This window comes from Ctenopharyngodon idella, chromosome 13 (assembly GCF_019924925.1).
Source record: "Ctenopharyngodon idella isolate HZGC_01 chromosome 13, HZGC01, whole genome shotgun sequence".
Classification (NCBI taxonomy): Eukaryota; Metazoa; Chordata; class Actinopteri; order Cypriniformes; family Xenocyprididae; genus Ctenopharyngodon; species Ctenopharyngodon idella.
Window position 1 is genome coordinate 36,063,748 of NC_067232.1, and position 13,771 is coordinate 36,077,518.

The 13,771-nt window shown below is 36.9% G+C and overlaps 3 protein-coding genes across 7 annotated transcripts in view; all 3 read right to left on the reverse strand.

The window, feature by feature from the left end:
- LOC127525251 (T-box transcription factor T-like) overlaps positions 1 to 3,016 on the reverse strand; it is a 34,639-nt gene extending 31,623 nt beyond the window's left edge. For 2 of the 5 annotated variants that reach the window (XM_051917677.1, XM_051917679.1), the window contains exons 1-2: positions 2,717 to 3,016; positions 2,257 to 2,358 (exon numbers count right to left, since the gene is read on the reverse strand). The gene's annotated coding sequence lies outside the window, so the exon portion shown is untranslated. Of the gene's footprint in view, positions 1 to 2,256; positions 2,377 to 2,716 lie in introns of all 5 variants that reach the window. The other 3 variants (XM_051917676.1, XM_051917675.1, XM_051917678.1) reach the window with 3 other exon arrangements.
- Positions 3,017 to 3,455: 439 nt separating this feature from the next.
- On the reverse strand, positions 3,456 to 6,303 carry prr18 (proline rich 18). Its single transcript, XM_051917704.1, has one exon. It carries the CDS (start codon positions 5,405 to 5,407, stop codon positions 4,643 to 4,645), a length of 765 nt encoding a protein of 254 aa, XP_051773664.1. The 5' UTR covers positions 5,408 to 6,303; the 3' UTR covers positions 3,456 to 4,642.
- Positions 6,304 to 9,137: 2,834 nt separating this feature from the next.
- sft2d1 (SFT2 domain containing 1) overlaps positions 9,138 to 13,771 on the reverse strand; it is a 29,801-nt gene continuing 25,167 nt past the window's right edge. The window contains exon 8 of the mRNA XM_051917708.1: positions 9,138 to 9,633. Coding sequence (XP_051773668.1) covers positions 9,594 to 9,633 — 40 coding nt within the window. The 3' untranslated portion in view covers positions 9,138 to 9,593. The remainder of the gene's footprint in view (positions 9,634 to 13,771) is intronic.

Below are 13,771 nucleotides of genomic sequence, written 5' to 3' on the forward strand. Positions count from 1 at the left end.
TCACTGCATAGGAGAAAACGCCTTCTGTGTCTCACAGCAAACAAACTAAATATTACAAAATGGTTAAACAATTACAGAAATTTTATTCATAAGGTTTCAAATTTGTTTAACATTATGTAATCCTCCGAAACGAGCAGCGCAAGCCACGATTTTAATATTAATACATGGGAATTCATATACATTCACACTTTACGTTACATGATTTACGTTTTTTTGCTGTTAATACGTAAGTATTTTTACGTTTTAGTGCTATAAATACGTCAATGTTGTACGTTTTTGTGTGTATGAAAACGTAAGTAAATGTACGTGTGGTAGAACCACAATTTACGTAAAAATACATACGTTTTCTCATGAGATCACGTTGACTAGGAAAAAAGTCAGTATTGTGAGATAAAAAGTACAGAAAAAACAAACATCCATATAGCATCGTCATGAAAAATGCACGCTCGAAAATCAGTAGGCCTAATGTAAGTGAACTTGGTCCAGAATTCAGTAATTGCTCCAACAGATTCATAATTATTTTTGATTCACTAAAAGCAACCAGTTCATAAGAGTCATTCGTCCTGGAATCAGATTACACCACACGCTGGATGTTCTTGATTCATTATTAAAAACCTGCTCATTTTAGCTATTTGCTCAGACTACACTTGCTGGAATGTTTTAGCTGTATATTCAGAATATTTTAGTATGATGATCCATGCACATTCAACTGTTAATAGAACTAAACCTCATGAAAATAATTTCTTTCTGTTGTTTAAAATGTACCTCTGTTCCCGTAGGGCTATAACAAAAAAAATCTCAGCCCCATCTCACACTATCAGACTCTGAGAAATATGTTGGAAAGGGTCAGACATGCATGCTAGAATGTTCCTTTTCCCCACAATAACAACCTGTAAGGGCCCTGTGATCCAGAGAACTGGGACAGAATAAAAAAAAAAAAACTGAAGTATGGTACAAAGAATCTAACAGAATGGGGTAATGAATGTGCAAAGGTTTGTGGAAAGAATAGAGCCTTTGACTATTGAAAAGGACTTTTGAAGTTGACCTGGGGACTGTGTTGCTAGTTGTAACCAGGGTGACCAATACAGCAGTTGTTCATTTGTACTTTCCCTGTTCTACTATTTTCCATGGATGGGGATGAGGGCACAAAAGAATGGTATTTTTATTAGGTTCACAGATTATGCTGATTACAGTCACTTTGAACCCAGTCACAAATTGGAGAAATTACACAAATGCAGAAATGTCTGGCTTGATTGTGTGTCTAAGGAACCATACATGAACCATCCCACGGACCATACTCAAGTTGTATGATTCAGTAGCAGGGATTTTACTAACTCATTTACCCATTTATGTTAATTGGTTCGTCGATTTAGCTTGTTTTTATTTTGCATTATTTGTTTTGTAATTGCCACAGACGTACATTAATATACAGTCCCTAGAAGTCTGAACACCATATTCCACAAGATTTGGTAACAGTTTGGGGACCAATTCTCACTATTAACAGGTTGCTTATTAGCTTGCATACTACTAGCATATTGGCTGTTTATTAATACTTATAAAGCACATACTAATGCCTTATTCTCCATGACCATATTCTACATCCCTTATTCCTATTAATAAGCAGTAAATTATGAGGTTATTGAGGCAAAAGTCATATTTAATAGTGAATATGTGCTCCTAAACTGAAGTGTGACCAAGAATTTTTGGGTAACACTTTAGTATAGGGAACACATATAAACTATTAGCTACGACTTTTCCCTCAATAAACTCTTAATTTACTGCTTATTAATAGTTAGTAAGGTAGTTGTTAAGTTTAGGTATTGAGTAGGATTAAGAATGTAGAATAAGGTCATGCAGAATAAGACATTAATATGTGCTTAGTAAGTACTAATAAATAGCCAATATTCTAGAAATAGACATGCTAATAAGCAACTAGTTAAAAGACCCTAAAATAAAGTGTTACCAATTTTTGTTTTGGACATTGGTATTTACTCAATGTAGAGTAGGCCTATTCTAAAAAGTGTCCAAATCATAAACTGGGCTATGAATGCCAAAAAAAAAAAAATGCTATTAAATATTTCAAACTGTTGGAGTCTAAAATATAGTAAATATTAATAAACATTGTATTCATTTTCTGTCTATTCTTAACAAATTAATGGAATATGTAAAAAGAGGAAGATTTTGCTTTGTCTGGTTCATTTGTATGTTTTATTATGTTAAATATAATGCATGCTATATTGGGTATTTAACACATACCTTTTCTGGACACTGTGCTGGCTGGTAAGAGTCCAGGATAGGCGGAAGCGAGCTGACATGATGAACATCTTCAGTTTTCATTTTCATAATCAGACCAGTGAGCTATTAAGATGTAAAGGCCTTTGTAGTTAACAAACAACATGGACAAAATGCTATAAGTATCAGAGAAATTAAATATTTGATGTGCTCTAAGTTCTCTGTAAGTTTCCACCAGTTATGACCTTTTTGCAGTTCACTAAAATGAGGATAAATTAATTTGTAAAAGTACTAATAGGCCTATTCGATTTTGGCTACCAATTGATGTGAAGTCAAAATGCATATATTATGATTTTACATGGTCAACTACCTATTATTCTGATGTTAAATAGGGAGCAGATTACTCACATTTCTGAATCACAGGTATTCTCATAATTTAGTTACTATCTGAAAGAACGAGATTTAGAAATAAAAAAAGACTTACCAGTTTAGCAATAAAAATCTGCTCTCTGAAGCCTTTGATTATACTAACAATCAACTAGTAGCCTAACAATTTGAAGAATCACTCCACAAGCTAAACAGCTTTTCTAACACCTAACAACACAGTGTGTTACTGTAATGGCTATAAATTTTATATAACCTACGTAATTTCCTAACCCTCAACGAAGAAATTTTCTAAATGACTAAGTATTTTTCGCTGTAGCATCAAACTCGTCTCCACAGTAACAGCTACTCCACAGTAAGAGCTCAAAGCGAAGTGTGCTGAGTTTCAGGTCTGATCTGTGTTTAAGGGGTCGTTGCCATAGCGCGAGCTTACACAACCTCAGTCCTTTTGATACCTTATAGCCCATTCATTTCACTTTGTTCATCGTAGCCCTGTTGTGCTCAAGTTTTACCCAATTATTAAAGAAATATTTTTAAGAAATCCACCTTGTAAGATTTTAGCAAAAGACAAAGGATGGATGCGCGACCTGCCTTTCACATTAACAAAATTTAGCCATATGCTAGCTATGATATGTTGTTGTTTTCCCTATTTTAAAATTCATCATGTTTTAAAGATGTATAGAATTTACACATAGAATTAGGAATGCTAATAAAAATCAGTTCAACACTAGAGACGATTCTGTAAGCCTACTGCAGAACCAGTATAAACAATAATTCATTTTTATATGACTACTGTTCACATTTGATCATTCAAATAGGGTAATAAGAAAAAAAACGTATTTTTTTTATTTTTTTTTTATTATCAGAACCTTTAAAAATGACTTGGAACAACACACAGCATATAAACACTTCCACATTGCAAAATAAATACTGTACACGGCTGGTTCGTCGATCAAACAGTCCTTCAGTTCATATTACACACATACTTTTAACAAGTCTCAGATATTAAGTGTCTATTCTAAGGCTCTCAGACAGTGTCGCCTTTGACAGCTATTGTTTTCTGGCACAAAGGAAGGACCGTGGCCTCTGGATGCATTTCACTGGTCGTCATTCGCTTCATTTTTTCCCATTAATTGTCCACATTATTTCCACAGTTTAAATCAAGCATCTGACATTCAGCCCATCAAAGTGAAAACAATAGCAATGTGCAAAAAACTGTTTTCCAGTCAATGTGTAAAGGTAACCTGCAAAAATTCTCTGAGTGATCAGCAATACTGTACATTTCAATGCAGAAAACATTCCCGTCTGTCCATTAAGAAAGCTGAGTGTGTGTAGGACGCGTTCTTGCGTTCATTCTGCGCTGTTTATTGTTGCTTTATGTGCACTGCGTCATATGGACGTTTTTGCGCAATCACGTTTAAGCGGCGTGTCAAGTTGAAAACACTTAAAAAGGCCTATGCATTCTGTTCCATTCCAATAATTTGAAGGAGCGTATATGAACCCAAGTACGTGTCCTGCGTGAACGAAACGTTCACGTGACGTCTTCGTGCTTTACATGTTCTCTATTTTATTTTTTGGTCTATGTAAACATTGCAACGCATTTGATTTTTTTTTTTTTTCTTCAGCGTCTTCCATATGTGCCAAGTTTTAAGACGCCCAGGGCCCAGTCACGTTAAAAAATAGTCCATTGTTGCGTTTTTTCAGCAAGAACGCGCCCTGTGTGCGCGCCTTCCTTCGTTCTGTCTGCGCTTTTTTTTAATCGTTGCTCTATGTACACATGCGTCACGGTCATGAGCCTTGCGTTTGAAGATGGTGTGTCCAATTAATAATACTTCAACTTTTACAAACGCGTCTCTTCAATACCATTGCCCTGCTGTTTCTCAACGCGAGAACGCGTCCTGTGTGAATGACCCTTAGAGGACATTATTTCTAAAAGCAAATTAGGTGACTTTTGTGTTTGACACAACTCATGGAATGAAGTCTTCACAGTGGACCTTCCTTTTGTGGAATGAAGTAGCTGAGGTCATCAACTTTTAAGATGAGGCAACGATGACAGTTTATCAACTTTCCCAAAAGCAGCAGCACTTTCCACACCTTTGAGCCACTCTTTACATTTCCTCATGACAGTCTCGTCCACGTCTCCATCCTCCTCCTCATACTCAACATCATCATATTTGTACTGATCATTGAGGAGGGAGATCTTCACAATGGTGCTAATGTCATTGGAACTGTCCAGTTTGGCAACAGGTCCGGAGCTCTTATTGTTAGAGCTGCCCTGAGCTCTCTTGGATGGGAAAACCCGCCGGTGTCTTAAGTCCGCGGAAGCGCAGCACTTCTGTTGCTTGGCCATCATCTGCTTTTCCAGATTGCGCTTTTGGATGACCAGGATGGCTTCGGGGGTCAGGCTGAGGGAGAAGTGGATCTCTTGCTCGCCTTCTTCTTTTGCTAGAGAGGTCCTGGAGGCATATTTATGGCTGGATTCTCCAGAACTGGACCGTGGGACGCTTTCGCATGAGGTAGCAAAGGGTTTGGGGACGCTCAACCATGAATGTTTGCTGTCCGTCTCGGGATCTGGAGGGACTCTGGTCGGCTTACTTCGTCCCAGCTGCTTTAAATTGGCCGATGGCCACGATGTAGATATTTTGTCTTTCTCCGATTCCTTGTCGTCTCCTGTCCTTTGACTGTACGTGGGTTGAGGAGGTGCGACAGTGTCCCTGCTCTTCTTTTTCCTGAACAGCTCCTTTCTTGGCGATGATATCCGTGAGTGCAGGTTTATCGGCGGAAAAGGCATTTTGAACGCAACCGATGCGCAAAACAATCAAGAAATCTGTGCGTGAATGATAGAAGAAATACGTCCATTCGCCTCGGTCCACCGGATCTTTGGGTATTAGACGCAGTAGTCCACTCCACACTCCACATTCGCTTCTAGACTGGCAAGGGGCGGGGCATCCGCAGGCTTTATAGTGTATCAGGCGGAAGGGGCGTGGTTACATCATAAAGGTTAAAACAACAAAGCCATGCTTACACAAGTACCTGTTTGAATGTATCTTATAAAGGAGGTTTATTGCATTACACAATACAAAATGCAGCCAAGTTCACACAAGTGTCTTGTGTAACCACTGGTGTAGTTCATTCATCACATTAATCATTTTCATGTCACCTTAAAGGATTAGTTGACTTTCAAATGAAAATTAGCCCAAGCTTCACTCACCCTCAAGCCATCCTAGGTGTGTTTTCTTCTTTCTGATGAACACAATTTGAGATATTTTAATAAATATCCTGACACATCTGAGCTTTATACACTCTAAAAAATGATGGGTTAAAAAACAACCCAAGTTGGGTTGAAAATGGACAAACCCAGCAGTTGGGTTAAATGTTAGCCCAACCTGCTGGGTAGTTTTATTTAACTCAACTATATTGTTTAAAAATTACTGTATTAATATGTGTAATAAATGAACATTTATTAAAGGGTTAGTTCACCCAAAAAATGAAAATTGTCATTAATTACTCACCCTCATGTCGTTCCACACCTGTATGACCTTGGTTCATCTTCGAGAACACAAATTAAGATATTTTTGATGAAATCCGATGGCTCAGTGAGGCCTGCATCGCCAGCAATAACACTCCCTTTTTCAATGCTCAGAAAGCTACTAAAACATATTTAAAACAGTTCATATGACTACAGTGGTTCAACCTCAATGTTATAAAGTGACGAGAATATTTTTGTGCGGCAAAAATAACAAAATAGCGACTTTATTCCACAATATCTAGTGATGGGCGATTTCAAAACGATGCTTCATGAAGCTTCAAAGCTTTACAAATAATTTGTTTCGAATCAGTGGTTCAGAGTGCCAAAATCACATGATTTCAGTAAATGAGGCTTCGTTACGTCATGAGTGTTTTGAAACTTCAATAGTTCATGTGACTTTGGCAGTTTGATATGCGCCCCGAACCACTGAATCAAAACAAATGATTCGTAAAGCTTCGAAGCTTCATGAAGCAGTGTTTTGAAATTGCCTATCACTAGATATTGTTGAATAAAGTCGCTATTTTGTTATTTTTGGCACACAAAAAGTATTCTCATCACTTTATAATATTAAGGTTAAACCACTGTAGTCACATGAACTGATTTAAATACATGCTGCCCAGCACATTGGGTCAAACATTTAACCCATTCGCTGGGTTTGTCCATTTTCAACCCAATTTGAGTTGTTTTTAACCCAGCATTTTTTAGAGTGTATAGCAGTGAACAGGGGTCACGAGTATGAGCTGAAGAAAGTGCCTCCATCCACATCCATCCATCATAAACGTACTCCACACGGCTCCGGGGGGTTAATAAAAGCCTTCAAATGTGAAGTGATATATTTGTGTAAAAAAAAATATCCATATCATTTAACAAGTTATGAAGTAAAATATCTAGCTTCCTCCAGACCGCCTTCCGTATTCAACGTACGAAGAAAGTGTAAAACTCTTGCAGTTCAAAAAGCTTACGCTATGTCCTACGCCTTCGCCATTCAACGTACAGAAAAAACTTAACTGACGCGAAGCCAGTTTACACTTTCTTCGTAAGTTAAATACGAAAGGCGGTCTGGCGGAAGCTAGATATTTTACTTCATAACTTGTTAAATATGGATATATATATATTGTTTTTTTTTTTTACAGAAACGCATTGCTTCGCTTCAGAATGCCTTCATTAACCCCCCGGAGCGATGTGGAGTACGTTTATGATGGACGGATGTGGATGGAAGCACTTTCTTCAGCTCATACTCATGACCCCTGTTCACTGCCATTATAAAGCTTGGATGCATCAGGATATTTATTAAAATATCTCAGATTGTGTTCATCAGAAAGAAGAAAGTCATATACACCTTGAGGGTGAGTAATGGCTTGAGGGTGAGTAAAGCTTGGGCTAATTTTTATTTGAAAGTGAACTAATCCTTTCAGACAGCTTTTGACTTGTTTTTTAATAGTATGTAACTTGCTTTATTTAAAAACAACTATAACTTATTAACCTTTTCAGTGGAAAGTTAACTGCGACAACATAACATAACGAATAATAAAGTAATTTATATAACCTTTATTTTTTTTTAAAAGAAAATTATCTTAGACTTTATTTTATTTATTTTTTGGTGGTAATCAACAACGAATGCTGTCAATTGATTTAAATCTTGAATATGACTTTAAAGTGTCCAGATAGTTTTGTGGACACTGAATATCTGTACATTCTTTTTCTTTTTAGAATAACAGATTTGAAACCGCAATGTATTGGAATGCAGCTTTCAGAGCTTCATAACACAGATCCAACCGATGGTGCTATTTTGCCTATTGTCAATATTTTCTCCTTGTGACCTTGGCATAGCACAGAGGAGGTTAAAGACAAGCAGCCTCCATCGTTATTGATCCATCGCTCTCTTTCCAGCAATTTGTAATTTCACAGTGACAGCTGTTCTGTCACCCAGCCACTGAGAAGTGTTTCAGCCCCAGTGAAATGAGGAAAAAAATCAATAGGCTTATCCTTACTGTTAAGCAGCACACAAAGACAGATGTTTATTTTCACAAACAACATCCATAGATTGCCTTCAGAATTAAATCATAGAGATTACAGTGAAAAAATCTTTTTATTGTTAATAACGTCAAAATGATCCAAAGTGAAAACCGAGGGTTTTGACAAAATATACGATTCTATGCCTGTAATAAAACAATGTTACAGTTATGTGACTGATACTTATAGCTTCAATTTTCAAAGCATTTATAGCTTTTTTTGAAGTGCATCTGTGATATAGAATGAGAAACAACCTTAATTTAGTCCATTTTATACTTAATGGCATCAGTTTGCAACCTGATGTGCTGCCAGGTGTACAATGTTCTGAGAGCAGATATCATATATACATCAGACATCTGTACACTATCAGATGCACAGCCGACATATTCTCACTTAATATTAAAGCGTTCTGACTGAATGTATTTTTTGGAGTACAAAATCTAAAGCATCTTCTCAGCCACAAGCTGGAGGGTCCACAACAGTTGTACCCACAATCTAGCCATGGTAATTACTGACACGTGATCAGCATTGTGAATAGAAGTGTGCTGTGGAGGAGGGATGCTCAAGAAAACAGAGCACTCCCACAGTTGTCATGGAAACCGCATCAGTCTCCTTGCTTAGGCAGTCTAAAAACAGACCAGCCACTCTAGGTTATTAGGTCACGTTAAGAACACGTGATGCTCTGAGGTAAGGAACAAACCTGTATCTGAGCATGCAAGAGACAATCATAAGGGTTTATTAAACAAAAACCTATTGTTTTGTAGATTAAGCACAAAAAAAAAAAGAAAGGGGGGTCGACTCCTGGAATCCCATCAGCTCATCTCCTGAGATTCAGTGTGGTGAGACAGCTGTCTCTGTTGCCCCGGGCTCAGACAACCAACGTTATGTACATCATTATTCTGAACACATCAGTCAGAAGATTAGAACATATGACACATTAACTCACTGTGCAGCACACAAATAAATTCCAAAACAATGAACAAACAAAGCAGGAGTATTGTATTTATTTGGTGTGCATGTGGTATCATGTGTTTTTTTCTCTTCTTTTTTTATTGTTAATATATTTGGTAGAAAGGTATTTTTTCTGTACAAAAGTGAACAGTAGTATTGAATTCATTCATGAACATCACGCAATAAGGCACTTGTTTTTCACTTGTTTTAACTGGCAGTAATAAGCATTTATACGCCACACACAAAATAAAAATAACAAAAAAGCCTTAGAAAAAATAAAAAAAGAAAGGCTAGTAATAAATGCAAATATTACATATTCACTCTTAATATTACACAATATTTATTTAAAATTATTATATTAAGACAAAATTTAAGGTCATGGAGAAAAATTTGGCAGGTTCTGAAATGAAAGAGAAAAACAATCCTTTTTTTTATATTCACTCTTGCAATGCAGGTCCTGCCGTCAGATGGAATACTCGGCACTTCAGCTCAAACAGGTGGTGAAACACTTCATAACAGCATCCCTGTGAAAATAAAAAGACATTTATGTTTATGGCTGACAGCTCAAAGAGTATTATATATGGGTGGGGGCTCACAGCAAAATCCACAGAAACAGATGGATAATGAAAATACTTTGATGAAAACCATACTTAATCCTAAATAAACCGATAGCTCGCTGTTAATGTGGTTTATTACCTCAACATTCAATTTAATTCTTTGTTCTGAGAAAAAAAAAAAAAAAAAACAGGGCTTGTTTTGAACTACGGTTTCTTTGTTGTGGCAGGGTGGACTTTTCAGGGCATTCATTTTCCTAAAGATCATTTTATTAGGCTAGTCTGGTCTAGCAACTCAAGGAAAAAAAGCGTAAATGAGAGAGAATATGATTTTGTTCCTATAGTGTGTGGAGTGCCTCGATGTGACCAAGACAGCACAGATTTCATTCACAAACAAGAGTCCTGACTGTGAACACTGGAAATCTCGAAAAATCTTTTGTGGTCAAACGTGACTTTAGAGTAAACAAACATGGCGTTCGACAGACAAGAAGAAATGCCGATAATAGACTGCTTTTTACAGAATATTTGCAGGAAAAAAAAAAGAAAGAAAAAGGTGTGGATGAAGTCATGTTATGCGGTAACACTTTACAATAAGGTTCATTAGTTAAACATTAATTAATGTATTAACTAACATGAACTAACCATGAGCAATACATTAGTTACAGTATTTATTAATCTTCGTTAACGTTAGTTAATGAAAATACGGTTGTTCATTGTTTGTTCATGTTAGTTCAGTGCATTAACTAATGTTAACAAGATAATAATGTATTAGCAAATGTTGAAATTAACATTAACAAAGATTAATAAATGGTGTATTAAGTGCAGTTCATTATTAGTTCATGTTAACTAATGTAGTTAACTAATAAACCTTATTGTAAAGTGTTACTTGTTATGCTTCCGTCGGCTCACTTTCTGATTGGGTATCGTTACATTCTATGTAACAATCTACAGAGTGCGTCCTCGGGGTTCCCCCACACAACAGGATTACTGATCATAAATATTCAACATGCTGGATATTTAAGATTTGAGATCTGCGCGGCCCTGACGCACTTCCGAGCAGATTCAGTAACTCTTAACACACCTCACACCACAGGAAAATCTGATAAGATAATCTGTAGAACCATCAAGATAAAGGGGACTTTACCTAGGATTGTCAGAAGGGGAGAATTGGGCCCAAAATCGTCTAGATTATTTTGTGGAGTGTGGGTGCCTTATGCCTGGCTCACACTACAGGAGTTTTAGGCCGATTTATGCCCGATTTTCCCCTCCCGAGAATCGGAGAAAAAAATCTTTTCGAGGACCTCGATCGGCTCCGATGTTCGGCGCAGATTATCTGGTAATGTGAGGCGTTCACAGATCGAATCTTGCACCTCCCGATCTGCTCTCACACAAATCGGGGCACCCCGATCATATCAAACATGTTTGATATTTAGGATTTTAAATCGGGAAGATTACGTCAGTTCTTTAACAACAGCCAATGAGAGAAGTGAATGAGAGCGCTATTGAAATTGCGATCGCGAAACCAGCTGCTGTATGGGTCCGTTGGACAGTGGAGATGGCGAAACGGTGCGTTGAAGTGTTGCAACAAAACTCCTTGAATAACGCGTCTTCAATAACATGACACAACCGTACAGACAAAGAGAAAAGCTGAGGAGAAATCGCTATGGTTTTGAACATACCAGGTGAGTGTAGAAAGCTGCTAGCAAATGTAAACATACCTGTTTATGTCAGTGACGAATATGTTTACATCCACTTCCCAATGAAATCACGTGAGGTGCTCTTCAGGGTATGATAATCTTAATAATATCCTGTAGTGTGTGCTGCGCTACAAATTTCAAATCTTGTAGTGTGTGCATGTTTAAGATCTGTGAGAATAAAATCTGTGAAGATTCTCCTTATGTGTGTGCTGCAACCAGATTTCATATTCGGGTAGATTATTTAAAAACTCCTCTAGTGTGAGATCGACTTTAAATGAATTGACTGGAAACTCTTGACTGTTTTGCGTCATCACTGACGATGTTTACATGTGCACCAATAATGCGATTATTTCTAATAATCAGAGTAAGGTCTTAATCACTGTAAGGTGTTTACATGACATGAGCAGAACTCTTCACTCTAGTTTACATGCAATTTTCATTACTCTGATTATTCGCTAATAAGTATGGTTATACCACACTCAGATAGGCACACAGTATGCATGTTACCGGCCATTGTTTTAATCTACTCGAATCAAATTCAAAATACATTTTTATGGACGTACTGAATATTATTCGGCGCCGTGTTGACCATCATTACGCCACGTCCTTCGCGCAGTCTGGATGAAGATACGGAGCAGAAACTGCGCAGAATAATGTCACAGAGTTTATTCCTAAAGAGCGGTAATATTGTGATTAAGGTGTTTATATAGCTCTTTATTGTGATTAAAATTGGTGTACGCCACATAGTTTAATGCGAATTTGGTTACTACGATTATGAACTTAATCGCATTAGGTAAGTATTGCGTTTACATGAGGCAATATTGCCAAAATCCCATTATAATCTCACTATGAGGGTGCATTGTAAACGCACTAATTTAGATAAAAACCTGATTATTAGAAAATATATATATATATATATATGACCGGATTATTTTTAATTATATTTTTGCTGTATTTTATTTTTAGAGTAATTACAATACTGGTTGTTTGGTTGAAAATGCTGGTTCTCTGATTTGGAAAAAGAGCAATTAAATAATAAATACATAGATATTGAAAAAATTAGGATAAATTTTTTTGTATCTATATCGCTCAGCTCTGATATGGAGCTAACAGATGAGGTAACCATCATGGTCTCCAAGGCAACAGCAGAACAAGGTCACGGTGCCTTCCTCGCCTCAGCCTCCACCCTTTTTTCTCTCTCCTCCGCCTCTGCCTCTGTCACCCTCTCTAAATGTGTTGCTATGCAGACTTTGTCATGCTCAAAATTCACAGGAAGTGGAGGAGGTGTGAAAGCAGTCAAGGTTAAAAGGAAGAGTAGAGAATCAAAGAGAGAATGAAATAAGGACAGAAAAAGAAGGGAGACTGACGAACGTCTGCAGATATGTTACTCATCCCTCCTGCATTACACGCACCCACACAGCAGCCGCAATCAGGAGACCGGTTAGTGTTTAGCCTTAAAAGCACTGCACATACAGCACATAAATAAATGATGATTAACTCCCCCTGCTTTCTGATGAAATATCGGCGCAACGGATGTCCCGGCTTTCACGCTCAGCGGGTGGATTTCCTTCAAAAAAAAGCTGAATAAGCCAGAACTAAATGATCATAGAGCAAAAGAAAAAAAGGGGAAAAAATTTAATAAATAAGGGATTATTATTAGCATATTATTTCCATAAATATAAAGATGTTCTGTTTTTACTTGACACATAAGGAGAAAACAGAGGAGGAGGGGTAGATATCAAGGCTGGAGCTTGCTATTTGTTAGTTTTTTGATCATATTTGATTATTTTTTATTTATTTATTTTGTTTTCAAATCCATCATCTTAAGAGGCATCTATCTGCCAAGATTCATTAGCTCCACATTAGGGCTAAGTTGATATGGCTAAAAATATTTTTCAGCCTAATGTTTTCTATATCTCAATATTTATGAAATTATTATTTTTTTTCTCTCTATTATTGTTAACTAAAACTAAAACCATAAAAAAAAAAAAAACTTTTTCGTACTTGATAAAATAAACAGTTTTTTTTATTTCAGCTAGTTGCCAAGGCAACATTTCTCATTTTCAGTTAGGGTTAGTTTAAATCTACACACAGCACAATACATAATACGCATCGTACTTACGCTCTGTTTTTATAATGAGAGGATTTGCCAGCGTGTAGCACTCGGTCAGTTAACTTGGTCTAAACAAATACTCTTTTGAAGGAAATTGAGCAGGGTGCGCATGCGCCATCTAATAACCTCACATACAAGCAAGCGGCTCTGTCTCTCACACACATATGCAAAAGTGTATTGCACACGTGCTACTGAGGTACATTTATTCATCACACAGACCCCCTCCCCTCATTTTTAAAAACACATTGGATCTAGAAGAATCCCAAAAATGACCTTTTTTGGATCCCAAACAGCAAAT